Source organism: Corapipo altera, unplaced genomic scaffold (assembly GCF_003945725.1).
Source record: "Corapipo altera isolate COAL_440 unplaced genomic scaffold, ASM394572v1 89, whole genome shotgun sequence".
Lineage (NCBI taxonomy): Eukaryota > Metazoa > Chordata > Aves > Passeriformes > Pipridae > Corapipo > Corapipo altera.
Genome location: NW_020884968.1, coordinates 811,100 through 831,038, shown reverse-complemented (window position 1 = coordinate 831,038; position 19,939 = coordinate 811,100). Strand labels below are relative to the sequence as shown.

Here is a 19,939-nt window from a genome sequence, read left to right as displayed (position 1 = left end):
AAAATAAATATGCAGTGGTTTGTCTTAAAATAATATGTATCTTCCTCCTTTCCTTGCCACTCCACACAGAATAAACCAAATAATTGTAAAGCATAGTGGTAAGACCCAAGATGAGAAGGCCCAGTTGCCATGTTATCTTCAGAAGCAGCACCGGGATGTGCTCTTCACTTTCCACAGGCACAGGTATGTGACAGTGATTTGGTGTTGATCTGGTCCAGTTTGAAAACTAATGGTCAGGTATTCCTTCTCCCTCCTAATGTCCCACACAAATTTAAGAGGGCAACACTTTTCCTGCAATTCTCTCCTTGCTCACATGTAACAGAGGGGGAAGGCAGGAAACTGCAGTATTTGCAGAATATAGCAAATACATATCCTTTGGATCAGGACCTCATTTAGACAACAGCTTCCATATATGTGGGAAAGTTTAGGTGTGCTATGAATCACAAGAAGTGATCTGAACACATTCAGGACTGTAAAATATCCTACTGCACATACTACACAGGGCTGTGCGGAGAGTGCCATGACTCCCTCACAGTTCTCTTTCTTACTCGGTACTAACTTAAGTCTGTGTTTATGCTGCAACCAGCCACTTTAGGATTTTGCCTCTTTACTAGGGACCCTCCCAGTTCTGCCATCAGTGATGGAGACCCTCAGGGTTGTCATGGAAAGCACAGAAATTACGTGATGTTTGGAAAGAAAAAAAAGGCAGGCAGAAAAACACTTAGATATCTGAGTGGAAGGCAAGAACAGAGAATGGAAAGCCTGGCAGAGAAAAGAGGAGACAAGAACACTAATAGGCTGGGAACCACTGGGCTTAGGCAATTAGGTCTCATGTGGAAAACTGCATTCCTTCATGAGACTCACCAGAAAGACTCTTGTAACAAGCTCACATTTCTCTCTACCTTCTGCAGAACAGAAACAAATTACATCCCTTTTCCTATAATTTTTTTTTGGGGGGGAGACATGGCAGAAATCAAGCTCAAATTTATTTCAGAAAATACTGAAATTATATGTTGGACTCCTTCCTCATATCTGATCAGGCTAGAATGAGTAGGCATGAGCAGACTTTGTGAATTGGTGGAAAGATGTGTAGGCAGTCTCCTATACAACAACTGCATGGGTTAGAAAGTATACGGCAGACAGTCTGACTGTGACTCAACCCGTTTAAGTTCTGAAAGGTCTCTGCAGGATGCCAGCAATTTTCCTGCCTGCATCACCGGCACTCACAAACAGTACCTGCTCCTCCACTGTGACTTCTGAAAGCTTCAAAAGCAAAAGAATTCCCTCCTCAACCTCCCCAAAAGTAGCAACTCAATTAGTTGCAGGGGAAGAATTGTGCCTGCATTGCAACTGCGTGAATAACCAATTTACCAGCTCAGCAAATGTAGAGGAAAGGGAATTTTTTACTACTGACCATAAACCAGCTTCTAATTTTCAGGTTATCAAGGTAATTCTTACTCTCAAGGTAACCAGAGTCCACATGTTGTTTCAATTTTACTAAATTTTAAAATTCGTTTGAAATACAAGAACAGAAAACTTACAGGCATACCACTTACACATTACTCACAAAAATGCAACAGAATTGGATCCATTATAAAACATACTAAGAGGTTAGTAAGTCAAACTTTTCAGCACAGATTTCAACCCTGTTTTCCCACCCTGGTGAAAACATTTTATACCAAAAATTTTACATGTAATATCTAACAAATATTTGAATTAAATAGATAAAATCAGTGGGAAAATGGATAAATGTTCTTTTCTATAGATGAGACATGAATTTCAGGCTACAGTAAAATTATATTTTTTTCTAAGGAACACTTAATTTTTTCTTACACAGATGAAGAGCCTACTAATCTAATGGCAAAGAAATTGGGCATAAACTTGGGCAGCCAGCTGGGCAGAATCCAAAATAGGTGACTAGCCAATCCTCAGACCCAGAGCTGCTAACTTTATTTGCATTTTCTGCCTGAAGCATCAATCCCTTGTGCTTAAAGAAAATGACAAGACACAGTATGTGTCTTCTGAAGGCAGAATCTCACCCAAAAGAAGCAGTGAGTCCTGCTAGAATATAGTTGGTCAGAAACATGGAAGAAAAATATAGACAAGTCACCAACTTGTCAGTCATCAAAAGCAAATTCATTAGAATGAGAAATGCGGATCCCAACAGAGACAATGTCATAAAGGACTTCTTTGTGACTCATCTGACTTACTGTGAAATTCAACAATCTCCAAGCAAAATCCTACACTCCCTCCCAGATATACCAGAAGTTATCACTATAGTTAGATGCCTGTGAGGAAAATGTAAAATAAGGGAATATTTCGAGGGCAGTACATTAGAGGCTAAGGTGTAGTTGCTGTAAAACCAGTTTACCCCATGGCATCTGCTCTTTCTGCCTGGAAACACTGTTAAGTTAGCAAAGATGAATGGCAGTACACTCCCAACTGGAGCAGTAGCTTTGCTTTTGCTGCCTGCTATCACAAATGCCTGAATGAACACTAACTGCAGATACAGGAGTCAACTTATCAAAACTGGAAAGCTACTGTTCCTAGAGAGGCAATCCCAGACATGAACATGGCACATTTAAACACAGGACAACAACTACCAATTTTTACTTTCTGGGTTACAAATTAAAGAAGTGTTCAGTTTGGTTCCTTTAGCTTACACTTCACCGCAAATTAAGTATGCATCATTATTTTACATCAATATTAGCTATCACTGAAGTGTATGTGTTCAAAAAATAAAGGGAAATGAATACACACCAAGAAGCATATATGCATACAAAATATTTTGGTTTCATATATTTATACCTCTCTCCTCTTTCTATCTTGAAAACAAAATGGATCTGAACAATCTTGCACCACAAATTCTTGAGCAAATCAAAGACAAAGCAGTGATAAATGAAAATAGTAATACCAATGGTGGCATAATAGTATTTCCATGGAAAGGTTTTTCCTCAGACACTCTTTACACTCAGAAAAGTTCCAAAAGCACACTGCTATGAGTAACCAGTAACAAAAATTTCAAGATATCTGTACTGAATAAAGTCTGTCTTAAAGTTAACTTATAATTTTATTTTTAAAATTAGTAAAACACAAAGCTGAAGTAGTTTTGGAAGCAAATTGAAACCGGGGGGACACATGACTTCTCTGCTACAAAGGAACAGAAAAAATTATCTGTCACAAAGCTTTATTCCAATCATTTTCTTCACTGTTAATTTTAATTATACACACTGACTGTCCTATAATTATGGAGCTTGGGAAGCTGCCAATTATTTCCTGTGGAAAATTTTAAAATTTCTTTCAGAAATTCAATATTACTTCCATCAATGCATTCCAAATACTATGTCATGACCTTCTAAAAGTCAAGCCTCTGATGATAGTGACTGATTATTAAAGTGCAACGTGAAAAAAGCCAATGCATATCAGTCACTGATAGCACCAGACAATTAATTAAAAAAGAGAAAGAAAAGATAACAGGAAACTAATTCAATAGGAAGCTTTTTTAAAAATCCAAATGATAGCTAACGACACCACGCAGTCAAAGAAAACATGTTTGTTTTTTTCCTGTTCGCTAAACAACTTTTCTGCTGGAGGCTCCAGTCATATTGAATAGCAAACAAAACCCTGAGATTCAACATCCGTTAACTCAAAGTCTACATAAACACTGTGTTTATCTCAAGGAAGACAGCATGTAAAGAAAACATATTACTGCAATCTCAGGAATAAGTATGCAACAGGAAAAAGGTGAATGAGAGTAGTGGATTGTGGGTATGTAAGTAAAAAAGAATAAAACAGGAGAAAAAATTGTGATTATTTTTGTTTCCTCCTTCACTATGTGACACCCATATTTTCACCCTGAAATGCCTTTTGCTTTCAAGATGCAGAGTTACCCATCTGCTCCACTGCCTTCACACCCATATTCTTCAACAAATTGCAATTATATTTACTCTTCTTACATTAGTTTACTAAAGCACATTACTCTTCTACTGGTCTTTGAAACCCCTTTGCCAGTCCCCAAAAGGGTACTTCAGTTTCAGACATTCTTCCCACCCTAACTAATCCGTTTATTACACAAATTACTCCTAAGCAGAACCATTTACAGGAGGCAGAAAAAGGAATGAAAAGTGAAGAGATTACTTATTGACTGTATTCTCTTCTAACTTCTGCTTTTCATTAATATAAGAAGATAACATAACTAGGGTCATGCAGCTGGAGCATCCTAAGAAAGTGGCAGGTCAGACTGCAGGGAATTGTGCTGCCCATTAAAATGCAGCACTGCCAATACACTCAATATGACTTCCTGATAGTGTCTCCACTTAATACATCACATTCTGTCAGGGAAAACTTTATATATTCCAAGTTCATTTCAAACCAACTCTGGGTTTCAGACTCAATTTCTAATTACTGCATAGAAGAGATATTATCTCGTTTGGGGGCTTAGGAATTAACCTATGGCACAGGAGTCAACTGTATTGCAAAGGGCCAAGTTGAAACTAATCTGTCCTACTAGGAACCAAAATATTTCTTAATATCAACAATGAAAAAAAGAGAAGAGCTTGTGTCAGACAAGTTTCTCAGTATGCAAGTAGTACTTATAGCTAACAATTTCTTGAGGAAATTTTAGCTTGATCATAGGAGAAATTTGTTAGGACACAGGAACAGAAATATACCTAAAAAAATAAGTAAAGTCAACAGGCTGTAGAAGTAGAGCAAACTGATGTTGTGGGAGCTTTGGGAGCCAAAGGTCATGAAGGAAAGGTAATGTTAGAAGCAAAATAAGGAACTCCAAAAAGAAACAGGCATGTCAGGGCCCACAGGAAATGACTGAACACCAGCTAGTAAGTCAAGGAGATGAAAAGATAGAAAGTAGGTGTCTTTTGCAATCAAAGACTATCAATGCTGTAGGACTTGCACATCTCATTGCTCATCTCAGAGGTGTTCATATTGCACCAGCAATGCAAGTATAAACACTAAGTAGAACTCCTCAGGAGTGGTGGATAGGCTAACATACTCCCAAAGCGAGTTTATAGTTTCTAAAGCAGCTTTAGGCAAGCAATTGAACCTTAGAATACCTCTGTAAGGTACTTCTAGTGTATGTGTACTCTTTCTTAGATGGGAAATACATGAGGCACTCGGGCACTCTCGTAACAGGAATCATGCAAGAATAAAAACAGGTATCTCAAAACAACAAAAGGTCTCAGTAATTCAGCAGCTAAAGTATTGCATTATAGAAACAGAGCTGAGTCAGCAACAAAGTTCTTTCTAAGGAGTGGCTAATTACATGCTTCACTGAATCCAGTTTTTAAGACAGCATTTACAACATGAAAATGAAAAATAAGAAAAAACTGGGAGTTGACAGAAAAACTCTATTTCAATAGAATTTCTGTCCTCTTTAAATTTTTTCACGCTCTTTAAAACATGACTGTCTCATTTGGAAGCACTGGTTACCTCTACTAAGTATATTCTCTAAACTTAGAATTTTCAAAAGAAGTCTATGAAGTAGCGCAGTTCAGATCTTACCAAATTTTATTAAGAAACAGTAACCAATTCTTTTTTATAAACAAAAACACTATTCGGCATAGTTTATCCAGAAAACATACTCTTTGTCCAGAATGTGAAATAGCCACTCAGGGGCTTATGGGGATTGATAAATACTGTTGTATTGCATATGACAGTGTCTTTTTTAAGAGTTATTGATGGATTCTGACTGAGGAGAAAGATCTATTTAAAGAGCAAATCCTACAATCTTATGGTCTACTATTATGTCCATGGATACTGGCAGGCCCTTTACAAACCTATTAGAACTTTGACACCAATCTGATTTGAACAAAAAGCAGATGATAATGCATGTTAAAAGTTGATTTTTAACTTTTAGCGGAAATGATCGGAAATGCCTCCTCTCTATACACAAATTTCTTTAAGCAGGTCTGCATGTGCACTTTTTCTTGGGGAGTTAAACCATCCCTATGATCTCCAGTCACTGACTTTCTGGACTATCCTCTACTCCCATCTGTGCTTGCCAGGTTTATGCTTGGTAAATCCTTGATTTCAATAAAATTCAGGAAAGGTTGTTCTCTTCAGAGGCAGGTATTATTCAGCTGTATGCCTCTTCTTGTAAGGATGCAACATAACTTGCTCTAACTACCTTTGAAATAACAAATGTAGGAAGTGGAGTGGGCAGGGGCCAGGAATGGGTTATGCAATTGACTCATGATACTTTGTAGGTATTTTACTCTAAGCATGACCTCACCTAAAGCAGTTGTTTTAGTGGAAACATCTTAACTCTGAGGACATTGCCAACTCATTTACCTGTCAAGGCATTCACTCATCAAAGCCTTCTTTCCACAAAATACCCTGACAGAGGGGTCAGAGAGTACTATACAATTACGAATTTCTAAGCTTATCATCATCCATTATGCATCTGACAAAGGCACAAGTTCATCTCCCTTCTCTTTGCAGGCCTAAGCAAAAAGCAGTATTTGCAAAAAGTAGTATCTATAACATTTGACTCAGCAACGACAGACTAGATGTACAGCTTTCTCCCAAAGCTTTACAGACTTATGTCATGTTTTAGTGTCATGTGGTTCACCTTCCTAGAGTTTGTTGTTAATAATACCAGGATTTTGAACCTCCTCTACAAAGTCAACTGTAAACAGTACATCGTCACTGTGAACTGTTGCCAGTTCACTGTGAACAGGCAACCACAAAAATCTCAACAATAAGAAACCTTACCCGTATGTAAGCATCCTGGTGATGTTTAGCAAAGTACAGCATGTTGTCAAGGGCCAGCATTCCTGGAGGGGTCTGCGTGAAATCCATCGCTGGGTTTACATGATTCTGTAAAAAGATGGCAAGATCACTCAATTAAGATCTTTACATAAGCTGTCAGCTCCATGGTGATGAGCACCATGTTAGCATGCTCTGTCAAAAAAGTCCAGCAACAGAAAATTCTTAACAAAGAAATGGTCCATGCCCTGAAAGAACTTCAAAGCCTATGAGGTTGTCATGTCAGTAATTCACTTCTATAGCTATGGAATGGAATTTCCCAAAGGTTGAATGCTTCAGAAGTGCAGATCTCCAACTCTTTCGTGGTAGATAGACTCCTTGGTGGTACTACAGATTAAAAGTACGTGAAAATGAAGATATTTGAGCAAACAGACACCTATTTATATAACTGCTATGGAACTATTTCAAATAAACACGAAAATGGAGAAAAAACCTACCAGACTAAATAGCTATATTAAGTCTACTGGATTTTGTGGACTCCTGAAGACAAAGGGCCCCAGAGGAAACTTTATGAAATTAAATAGATTCACCTTGTGGAATTCAGGTACCTTTTTTTGTTATGTTCTGAATCTATAAATTTCAACTATAGAATTAATGAATGAACATACCAAATACAACCAAAACTCATTACCTTCCACATGCACCTACATATTTCAAATATTTCAAATGTTCAGTTTCACATACTATATGAAAAAAATACTTTTGTTCAAAATATTCATTAACGCAGATGATCTTTTGATTGGATGGAATTAAATGTATATTTGAACAAGTTTTATGCAGTTCATGGTTTAGACATGAACATTTATTTTCCTGGCTTCAGCACAGAAGCTGCTCGGAAATACAAAGAACATTATGTCTCCATCAAAAATGCCTCTCTTCTGCTATGCTCTTTTATCAATATCACCTATGCAATGTCTCCTGCTCCGCTCATCATTCTGACACAAAAATATTTCCCTCGCTGCTTTGCAATGGTATTTCTATTCTGCAAAACCCAGTTGACAGAGACTTTAAAAGCGCATTTACTACCAGAAAACTGGTAGAGATCAGCACGGATTTCTGCCATTAGTCTGTTTCTGCAGTGTGCTCAGGGTCTGATCCACCCACCTCACTGACAAAAGCATGGGTTTTACTACTTTTTCTTCTGTTGAGTCTGTCAGGCCATAAAGAGATAGAAATGTGAGATTTCACTTTCTTGCCTATTTTATCTTTAGATATACCATAGGTTGATTTTAGCTAGTCAATAATTCATCACCACATAAAAGATTAGAAATAGTAGAAAGCAAAAATTATACGTTAAGATGCCTGCTGCAACTTTAAAAGTAGACAAAGATGTCTGAAGATGACATGCACAACCTATTGAATGTACATTTCCAGCTTAGGAGAACCAGTGTACAAGCAAAACAACCATAGGTTCGTTATTTGCAATAGGGAATCAAGAAGATGTCTAGAATCTTAGAATTTATATGGAAATATCTACGCAGTAGGTATTGCAGAAGGGTGGTAGTAGTCTAGAGCGGGAAGACAATGGCTTACTGAGTTGTATTTTCCCAAAACTCCTTTTTTTCCAAGTTGGGTTTTTGTTTGTTTGTTGTTTTTTCCACTTTTATCCGAATGATAGACAAAAGCACTGCATGGTTATTTCCCCAACTCAAACTTTCATCTTCCACGTTGATGCATTTATCAGTCAGAACACTTACAATCAGTACAAAACTGCTTCAAAAACATCACAAGCCCAACAGACTTCAGCTTCTGGGAGGAGAAAACTTTTCTTTCTACAATTTTCAAACATTCTAAAAAGTGCATTTTAAGAGAGGTCGAGTCTGGCAGACACACAAATGTCCACCTGTATATCCATGGGTCCATCCCCCAACCCACCATGAATATCTAAGCCAGTCCTTTTATGCATTTGAAACTACCTTCACTTTGGCCATAAAGCACATGTTCTGGGGAACACCACTTGATACTTAGCTGTGTCATGAGGCACATTTCCTTGGGAAAGCTGTTGGGAACCACATGAAGCACCAGTCAACAGAGAATCCTACAGCACCAGTTTTACAATGCCTTTTGTAAGCAGAACTTCAGCATAGGGTTGAACACACACTCTTGGCTCCCATGTTATAGCACAGGTAGGGTGCACTTGGATAAATACCTGACAAGCAGAGAGAGTACCCATCTACCTTACTCCAGCAATTAAAATACTAGTACTCATTTCACTGGTATTTACAATGTTTAAATAAAAGCAGGATACTTTTTTAATGATATTTTATAAAAAGGCTGACCTACTGTTGCTTGAATAGTGCTTTCCTTCCACATCTCAAATTTCCCATTCTACATCTCAAATTTTATAGAAACAAAATACAGTGAGAGCATGAGAAATCTCATCACGTTTAGTATGGATAACTTATTTTGTCTCTTATGATTACTACTAGTTCTACATGCAACCAGAAAAGTGATCTCTCCATCACTTCTTACTTTTTCTCCATGTCAAACCTATAAACCCAGCTATTTTTAGCTGTTTGTTTTAAAAGTTTCTGGATCCCAGGATAACTAGGGCTTGATCTTCAGCTCTGTTAAGTCAAATAACTGGAGTTGATAATAGCTGAGGATCCACAAGACAGTTCTGGTATGTGAGAGACAATATATTATCTTCAGTTATTCTTCAAATTCAAAAGAAATGTCAGACACTTTATTCCCTTTCTCCTTTCTCCCTCCCCCTAAATTCATCTTTTTCTTAACATGATGAATGTTTGTGGTTGAAATATTAACTTATTGAAAGTGGCTATGGAATGAGATACAAAGCTAAATTATCAAAAATGCTATAGTGAATAATTCAGAAGTATGCAAACACTCCCACCTACAACATAATTTATTAAATATACAGAACACAGTTCTTCAGGCATATTTCTTGCATCTGTTTAGTACAAAATCTATGGCACTTTTCTCTTTATAAAAAGCAAAGAGTAAGAAATACAAATGAAACAGATTTGTTACGTCAATTGTTTCAGATAATTTTTTATTTTTTCCACTAGGCTGAGTAATAACTATGCACCTTTCAGCTTCAGCATCTGAGCAGTATTAACCGCTTACACTCTTATGCCGTACATGTTAACATACCAAAAGAATCAGCAATTTGTTAACCAACACAATAGGATACTGTGGAAACAAATATTCATGCTTTTGGACAAGATGTAAACCCAAAATTAAAAAAAAAAATTAAAAATCATGTGGTATGTTTCACAAGATGACAGCTATTCTGTCTAAACCCCAGTGCAGTAATTATTTCAGAGAACCTAGCATTCTCATGCAGCCCTAGCTGTGTAAAGCTTTCTTCTCTGTCCTGAATGGCTTCACTGTCCTACTTTTGGCAATCTCTGAGGGATGTATAGATTTCAGTTGTAAGAACATGTCCTCACACCGAGATGCCTAATCACAGTAATAGTGTACTGTCCGTAACTGCTAATGGAATTAGTACTGCTCATTCCTTACATTATTCCTAACAACAGCATCTTCCACGTGAATACACCGAAGCACAGAAACCATTTATTTTCCTGCATTCCTAGGCCATTAACATACAAATTTATTTCTGTCTTGACAAATATTGACAGCTTATCACAGATTTTGCACCAGTGTGATGTGCAGCCATGTAAATCAGTTGCCAAATCATGCTAGTTTGTCCTGAGTAGGTGCTAGACACATTAATAGCTGTTTTCCCAATACCAAAGCAGCTCAGAGGAAACCCTATTCTGAATGCCTAACTTCTGTAGGTTGACATGACAAAAACACATCAGAAGTTTCCAGGGAAGAATCAGGATTGTAAAAGAACTGATTACAGGAAAAACTTCAGAACATCTGAAGACTCCAATTTAAATGGTGTCATTCTAAAGTGAACCCTCTCAAAAGTGGTCGTGTTTTTTCTGCAGAAAAAGGAACAATCCGTCTTCCAAGATAACACCAGGGACAGCAATCTCTTTCTCCTGTCTTCAATTACTTGCTTACTCATTTTCTAATTCCTTTTAAATCTAAATCATGGTTCTGTGGGCTAGGAAGGAAAGCAATCACCTACCTGGTTCTACAGTACCTATGCAAAAACTTTCCCTGGATCACATGAAGAAATCATAGTACGTACATGGATGTTTGTTCCTAAGAACTCTGGACCAGGAGAGTGGGAACTTTTTGAGTTATATTCACAGTGAATTATGAATTGATACACTTATGTTGCAAGTATCAACAAGCATACAACCTCACCATTTACCCCTTCCCTAAATAAACCTGAAGCTTTACATGCAAAATGTTCCCATCTGTTCGTTTACACAAGAATTACAAATAAGAAAAAATGCTACATTAAAAAAAACACAACAACATTTCTGCAGAGGTAGTCAGTTAAAACTCTTAATGAAAAAATAATTTTGTCCTTTTATTTAACAATGCTATATTCAAAGAGATGATGATGGTGCACACAACTTACACCATCCCATTTAATTAGATACAAGACTGACTCAGGAATTTTCAACCTTTATGTATTCAATGAAAGTAAGAACTAACAGATTTGGTTTTCTCTTGATAGTTCTTTAAATATGAAGTTGGGCTTTTTTTTCCCAAAGCCTATTTTTTTAATTTTCCAACAGAACTCTACGATAGAATGAAAATGTATCTGAAGGATCCCTGAATTACTAAATAAATAACCTGCCTGTCTAACGCAAGTGAGAAGTGTCAAAAGCTCAGCAAGTAGGAAGTAATTTAAGATACTTTCAGTGCAAGTCATTTAAATCACATTCCCACCACACATAAAGAACTTCAGTCTATTTCTAATGGATATAGTTTTCATGAAGACTTACAAACGATATTTTCATACAATGATGGTAGTTTTTCCTTTAACTAACATATTTTTAGCTCTTCTCAACTTTGTGTTGAGGCCATTTCTACCAGCTTAAGTTTTGATATTTTTGTTGTTGTTTTTTTGTGACATTTTTGCAATATATATTATTAGACTACAAATGTTACCTTCCAATAATAAAACTCATTCCAATTTATGTAACATGTTAAGCAGCAGACTTTCAGGATCAAGTTTGACCTCACCAATATAAAACCAACCTTCTCAATATCAAAGACATTGTATGTACAATCTGCGCATACTTTGCCCTATAAAAGTTTTTAAAAAAATATTATTTGACTACTGTATTCCCTTAATTCATTGAGCTACTGTGTAATCTAATGTAAAGTACCACAGAGTTCTACGTAAGTCACCACCAGAAATCTGTCCCTGTCACGAAAGGGTGCTATGGTAGTCAAAATTGCAAAAATCTAAATATTAGGGTAGTGCAATTAAATCAGCTAAAACCACCAGATAGAACGTACGTGCATGTCAAAAGACAAGCACTACATATTTTCAGTCATGAATAAATTACATGTTATAGAGTAAGACAAAGAGCTCTTGCATAATTCTTTGTATTTTGCACACACCTGTATTAGAGATACCTATATTACACATACCTATATTACATTCAGCTAATGCTTTGAATTCCAAAATCTTAAGCCCAAGGGACTGCCATTATTTTGAAAGCCTAGAAGAATATAAAATGAGTGCTATAACTTAGAGTGACCACGTCTTGTCCAATGCATGACAACGATGAGCCACCTCTCAGGCTTTAGTTTAGTTAACAAGGGCAGGCTTTAAAGTTAGATACATATTTAGCACTTCACAGATTGCTGACTTCTTATTACTGAAGTAATGTTTTCTGGGCTAATGTAGTTATCAAGCAGTAACAGGTCTCTTTCAGGCATATTTAGAATGAATCAATGGGACATGGCCTTTTCAATTACATTTTTTTAGCGTAGAAAATTACTTTCAGATATCTCCCCATATCCACTGAGTTTACAGAATAACTGAGTAAGATGTCAAATATCCGCCTGCACATATAGCTAGACTGGGTCGAGTCATACTAGTTTAAAAGTCATACTAGTTTATTATTATTCCAGATATTTAACAGCCAGATCCTGCCAGATTTCCTGTCCTACACTTTTGGGCAAAGTCAGTCCACTTTAGATTGCTGCTGGATGAGACATGAATTAATCCAGATGGTTTTCACTGCAGGGAACTAGGGACCTTTCCCATGAGACTTTCTAGAGGCCCAGTAGAAAGCGTATGAGGCAGGTGTCCCTGCAGCCAGTGCTGCTGGAGAGCAACCAAGGGCTACAGCTTTTCAGATAACTCCAGCTCTTACAAAATCATGCTGGAATATATTACCCACATCCTGGCCAGCAAGACATTTTCATATTGTTTGAACTACAACACTCATGAAATGCACCAGGAAAAACTGGCATAGAGCATTCTCAACCCTAAAAAGAGCTACTGTTATAAATATAGGCTTTTTTATGATTTCAGAATGTGCAGAAGATCAACTAGTTTAATTTTACCAGTGTCATTAAAGCAGCTTGCCTTCTCTACACGTATAGGATCTAAGGCATGAATACCCATCCTGCCCAGCAGGAGAATTATCAAGCTAGCAAGATGACAGTCATGTGAGAAAACAGTGTGAACAATGCTAGCAGGAAGAGCAAGCCAAAGAAATTAATCCATCTACACTGCAAATAAACGCAGATTAAATGTTTGCAACGAGACAGAAGTCATGCATGCCAGAAACAAAATCTGCCTGAGTAATTTTATTTCTGTGAGTCCTATCAGATGTGTCAATTAGTTAGACTTAGTGTTCCTAAGTCTAATATTGGCGTGAAAAGCTTTTTTTGAATTTAGGTAAGCTTAATGCAAGTGAAGGAAGGTACACTGTGACTTCCACTCATTATTTAAGCATAATGGCATAATGGCTCCACAATTAAGGAGAAATTCAGAGCACTTCAACAGACTTTTTTTATAAAACTTAAGGAAAAGATAAAAAATAGCTAATGAGTGTGCAAAAATATATATTTTAGCATATGGGCATAACACTTGAGTTGCATTGACTATCAACAAGAAAAAAAATATATTTCTAGACCCTTTTTTTAAGTAAAAAGAAAAGTTCAAAACCAAGTCTGCCAAAACTTGGGCTGCTTGAATCAGATTTTTCTAAGCATAAGACTACAGAGAGAGCACATTTTTGATTGTTTTAGTTACACTCCAGGCAGGTCTATCTAAACTTAACTATTTTGACATAACATTTGCTTCTGTAATTTAAGGTGCATTAATTTAAACAACTTTCAGTTGTGGTTTCTTGTAAAGAAAAATTACTTAAATTATAAGCAATCAATTAAGATCAGGGTAAAAATAATCACTAGAACTTTCCTGAGAATGTGTATCTACAGGGAACCCACATGTGAAGCAGCCCACTTAATTGATGCATTTGCCTCTCCTTTATGTCATCCCTCAGAAGACTTGAATGAAATTCTGAATGAGACCCTTCCTGCTGTAAAAACTATCATCTCCAGTAAAGGATATGATGCTTATGTACTATGGTAGGCACGGCATAACCACAGAACAAAAAGACTGACACTTTATTTGTGCAGTGAATTTTACTGCCCTTGGAATGTCATTAATATCAATGACTGCAGTGGCTGAGGACATCCCTGCATCCTTACAATCTGTGTTGCTTTGAGAAGAGTGAGCTTTGCAAGGAACCTAAAGCCAATGCCAAATATCATAAAGGTAAGTTGGGATAGATCTTGCTCTCCTTTTAGATACTTATATAAAAAGGTTTCACATTTTTCTTTTTAAGCAAGCTAGCTAAAACAGCTGTCATGTGCAAAAGGAAAGGCTCAGGCTGCATTTAGTTGAAATAAAGAGTACAGAGAAGTCAGCCCCATGTCTCAGAAAACCCCAGTTCAAAATGAATCAGCTATGTGAACCTACTGGCTGCCTGGCAGCCAGATAGAGCAGCTGTCCAAATTTAAAACAGAAAACTCCATCCCAGAGCTCCAGGAAAGAGAGCTGAAATGTCATCTGTGGCTGGGCATACAGACTTGCAGAACAGGGTGAAAAAGCCTGCTACCACTTTGGAGCCTGTGGTTCACACACTGACACTTTGTTTATTACCTTGTGACCAAGTTAAGCTTCTAGTAACCACAGAGAACAAGTTGAAAACTGATCTACAGCAAAGGAACTGTCAACATATATGATATTTTAAATACCCCAGGATGGACATACCCATGTACAAAATTACTATCTCTGCAGTCAAATCTTCCCCCTGTTTGAGTACAAACAACCAAGGTTTGTATAAGTCAGGGACAGGTTTGGAGACAGGACAAATGTCTCCTAAAACCTGTGAGTCCATATTTCTATCATAAGTCAACAATATCCTGTGCCCATTGCATAGAATAACGTCATCTGTCCTCAATAGCGAGGTAATTAAAAAAAAAAAAAAAAGAAAAATCATTGGATCTATTAATTAGGGAATTTCAATTTTTCTTTTCCTCCCTCTAAAGGAATGTGGAGCTCTTGTGACTCACTCTGCAAAATGCTGATATGTTTTGCATGTCTGGGTATTGTTCTGCTCTGCCTTCGGTCTCCTCCAGATAGATGTCCAAAAGAGGATGGAGCTGCAGGGACCTCTGGAGATCACCTAGTACAACCCCCCCTTGCCAAGGCAAGGTCACCTAGAGCAGATGACACTGGAACCCCTCCGGGTGGGTTTTCAACTTCTCCAGAGAAAAATGTAGGAAGATTTTTATAAAATTAAGGAATTTTTAAAAGAAGACATATCACTACTATTCTGTGATTCTACATAGGGGCTCTGTAACAAGCTGACTACAGAGAGGAGGGGGAACTGAGCAATATGGACATGTAAGTATGTATGTATGTATGTATGTATATATACACTGAAAAATTGCATAAGCTAAAAAAACTATTCACAGTAATTAATGCTGAATTTACACAGTTTCCCAAAACTACCATCATCAAGCAAGGGTTTGTCTGGAATCAGCTATCCAAGCCAAGCCTTGTGAAACAGATGAAGCTCGCAGTACAAAAGAGGAGTGATGTCATTATGGCTGATCAGTTTTGTGAGGGCTGTTTCTTCATTTTATTTTTTTGTATGCAAATTCTGAGGCATGCAGGGTACATAATATCCAGAGAAAGATGTCCAAGATCCATCTCTAAGGGACAGAGTCAGAATACAATTCTTCTGTTAGGATACACTTGAAGCAAACTACTCAGCCCAGCTACATTCAAATCTATGGAGCTTGCCTGCCCCCACGAGTTTATAACTGGGATGCATATAGTAAAGGACCAGCAAACAAGAAAACAATTGGATAAACAACACATAGTATGTAAAAAATATGCCATAAATTCAATGTTCCATTGCACCTAATTTTAAATTAGTACATTTCCATTTGTATGTGCATTTTCTTCAAGAGAAGCATACTTTTTCAAATCACAATGAGTTTAAGATTTTTATTTTACAATTTCACAATTAAAAATACTGGAGAGGTATAAAAATATTTTAAAAAACTTTTCTTCTCTCTTTGCAAAACAATTTTCTTCATTAGGAAAATTATTTAAAGGATGATTCCTTCAACGGATATTTATACTAAGCACAAAATCATCCAATAAAGTATTAAAAAATCAAAACAGAAGGACTGATGTTACACAGAGTCAGTTCCTTCACACTCACCAACATACAACCACAGTTATTTCATTCTGGTTAGTTTTAACTTCATTCTTAAAGTGACACTGAAAGGTCAAAGAAGCTTGGTGGCCCATCAAGATGTGATTATTTTTTCTTTCTTTTAAATCTGTTCTTCTCTGGAAGGACTACAGCTAAGAGGAATTCAGCTACATATGGTTAAAGGCTGGTTGATCCAATTTAACAATGATCAAGTTGTCAGATGCCCATAGCTCCTGACAAACAAACCTGGGAAATCGCATGTAGCTGCATGGTAAACAAGAACCCCAGCTTTAACATATGGATTTGCCAGCCTCTGTTATTGGTCACTATAAAGATGCATCTGATCCAGGAAGCTCATTCTGTACAGTTATCAACTCAGATCAACAGTGCCAAGTTTATATAAAATTAGTAGGTTCTCTACCATACACGTATCATCCACTGCGCGTGCCACAAGGTCTGACTTTCCTGGTTACAATGTACCCATTTTGGTTAATAAAAAAAAGTTCCTCAGGTTTTCTCCCAGCCATTTAAAACCTCACGCCTCCAAAGAGCAATAATTCTCTTGCATTCCTCTGTTAGCACTCAGGATCAGCAGACTACAGTCTGGTGACAAAGAAAAAAATGCATTGTCTTTGGATTTACCAATAAATTTACAGTTTTGATCATCTAATTGTTTTTTTTTCATTCTTGAGTATTTATTCCACACTGCAATCTGGAGTCACATGACAGCATCTCCCCTGTGGCCAGAGGAGGTCACTTCTCTCCCTCAGGAGGTTACACCCCACTCATATGCAGGGCAGCCAGGCTGTTTCCCTGCTTGTGCCTAGCAGGCACCTACCCACGCTTCCTTGCACTGCTCAAAGTGGTACAGGGGCTTAACAAAGAGATTTGCAGATCAAACGCTAACCCTGGGGGCCACCTTCCTCTAAGTTATACCAGAGGAGATATCTCCCACCACTACACATCGACTTGAACATCTCAGCAAATCTAAATGTCAGTGTGGAGAGTTGAGTTTCAGCACGAACTTTGCTAAGTTGCAAACCTCAGCGTGCAGCGCTTCATTCTACGTGCAACAACACTTTTTCCAGCGCAGCCCTGTTTTTCCCACAGCCTGGCACCACATACATAGCATGACATGAAACCATGGAATGCTTTGTTTATGGCAAATAGTAACTTAAAGCTATGAAATTATGCTTACAGGAAAGAATGCAGTAGGTTACACACCTACAGACTCCTAACAGTACCAAGGACAGGACGGCTGTGAGAGCAAGCTTGAATGATTTTTGTATTTCTGCCTCTCAGGTTTGGAAGAATACTGATACTTTGCTGCTATTGCTCACCTTTGCAGAACACAGTCTGAGTTGGTGATCAAATGTAAGGTTTTCTGATTAGATCTATAACTATATTTAAAAAATCTCATCTCTTGCAGATTTGTAGAGACTCTTGGGGCTGCGTGGGGGAAAATAACTAAAAAAATCCAGACTGCAAGAAAGCATCCCTGTCATAGAACCTACATAAGGCTGAAAAACACTCAGACACAGGAATATTTTGGAGGGATAAAATATCTCACCAGTAAGTGCCAGAAAGGAAACCCCACTTACAGTGAATTGTATCACAAACCACATCATGAAAACCAAATTAAGTAACCCACAGAGGCATCATTTAGCCTAAACATCAAAGATTTGCTGGCATTCAACTGACAAATGGGAATTTACAGCCCAGAACAGTTATTTCTACTATTTCTAAGGCTGAAAAGATTGTGTATCCATGCAAGTAAGCTGTTGAAAAACTTCTGTGAACAACCGACATCTAGTACGATGCTAGTGCCCTCTGCTGTGCAATATTATAGATTAGTTACCAGCTTTCTTTTAAAATTAGGTTCAGCTATACTCCAAATAATACTGAGCCATATACACAGGGTAAGTCAAGTATTTCTATCTTCAGGTGAATTGTAAAGAAAAACAATCAGACATTCAGTATTACTGTAAAGACAAGATCCAAGTACTCTCTTAGAAAACATTTTGTGAGATTTCCACATGGAGCTGCACATAGCAAAATAGTCTAAAATAGTCATTTAATAAAATTAAAACTTTCTTTTGTTTTTCAACAAGTGAAATGGAGACTTGGTTTGGGGTTTTGGTTTTTGCTTTGTTTGTTTTTGGGTTTTTTTCAGACTGAATTATCTCCATATAGCTTCAGAAAATTTTAATTGTCAGTTCATTTATATGTCCTTCTTCTTTCATTCTGTTTTTCTTTTATTGTACTTCACCTATTCTGTTCACCTTCTCATACAGCTTTCAGTACCTCTCCTTGTGGTTGCTCTGTTAGAGATCTATTAAGCAGCAATATTCACAGAAACATTAGGGAAGGAAGATGGCTAAAGCAAACAGAAACTTGAAAAAGTGTTTCAATTAAGGGTAAATCTGGTTGTGCCACTTGCAGTTCAGGTTGTCTGACACTTTCCACATTTAGACTTTAGTATCTGATACTTTACATTATTTTAACTATTAGAACAGAATGCCTAACCTTCTCTTTCTGTTCAAAAGCCTTAGCAAGCTTTAGCAAACTATTTGATCATTTTTAGGTATGTTTTTTTAAGCTCTGCGTTGCTCTTATTAAATCAATTTTTACATAACTGTTTTTTCAAGAAACCCCAGCCCACTCATGCTACACAAGAAAAACTTCTAAGACTTGTTCTTGTGTCAGTTTTGAGATTCCTTTTGAACATAGCCTACATTTAACTGAATTAGAAATGCTCAGGATTAACTGAATTTAACAAATCTCCTTGAAACACACACGGGTTTTTTTCTGAAGATATTGCCTGTCCTGAGCATTCCCAGGCCCCATCTTCCAAGCTTAGAGAAAAAAAACAAACCAGGAGTGGAGTGGAAAGAGAAGGGCTCACAGAATAGTGAGACCTGAGTGTCAAAGTCAAGCATTTGGGAGCAGAAAGGCTTAGAAGAAGAAGTGCTAGAGTGTTAGGGCAGAAAACAAGACAGATGGGAACGAAAACTACAAATATCAGCCTAGAGCTGAACAAGAGACAAGGATCATGACAGAAATAAGGAGCAAAGTGTAAAGGAGGAAAAAAAGCAGAGGTAGATAAAAGAAATACTGCATATGCATGTATTTAAATGGGACAAAGAGTAAAGGAATGAATTAAGGCTTTAATGGTTATCTTACTTCTACCTTTTCCTAAAATTCAACTTCGCTGCTCTTCTAGTACAATATGGTGCTGCACTTCTGGTGCACACAATAAAAAACACAAGTATTTCAAACATTTACATCCATTCAGATGTTTTTATTGGTTTAAGACCAATATTACTCAAGGTCCTAGGCTGTTATTCCCAGTGATTAGATCTTGTTCTTGTGATATTCCTATACACAGCAACAGGATTATAGAGATAAATGTTGCTCTCTGAAAACAAAATGACAGAACTGGTCCTCAAGATCTGTTTTGTCTCAAACACTTCCAAAGAAGTGTTTATGAAAGCAAAAAAAGTCATATAAATCTGCCACTAACTATGTCTCTTTACTTAAAAGATGATCAATTACTGAAA

General features: G+C 37.2%; 1 protein-coding gene across 1 annotated transcript in view; it reads right to left on the bottom strand.

The window, feature by feature from the left end:
- Positions 1-19,939, bottom strand: part of ELMO1 (engulfment and cell motility 1) — a 316,776-nt gene that overhangs the window by 162,212 nt on the left and 134,625 nt on the right. Inside the window, exon 15 of the mRNA XM_027665022.1 lies at positions 6,733-6,837. Within this exon, the coding sequence (XP_027520823.1) occupies positions 6,733-6,837 (105 nt within the window). The remainder of the gene's footprint in view (positions 1-6,732; positions 6,838-19,939) is intronic.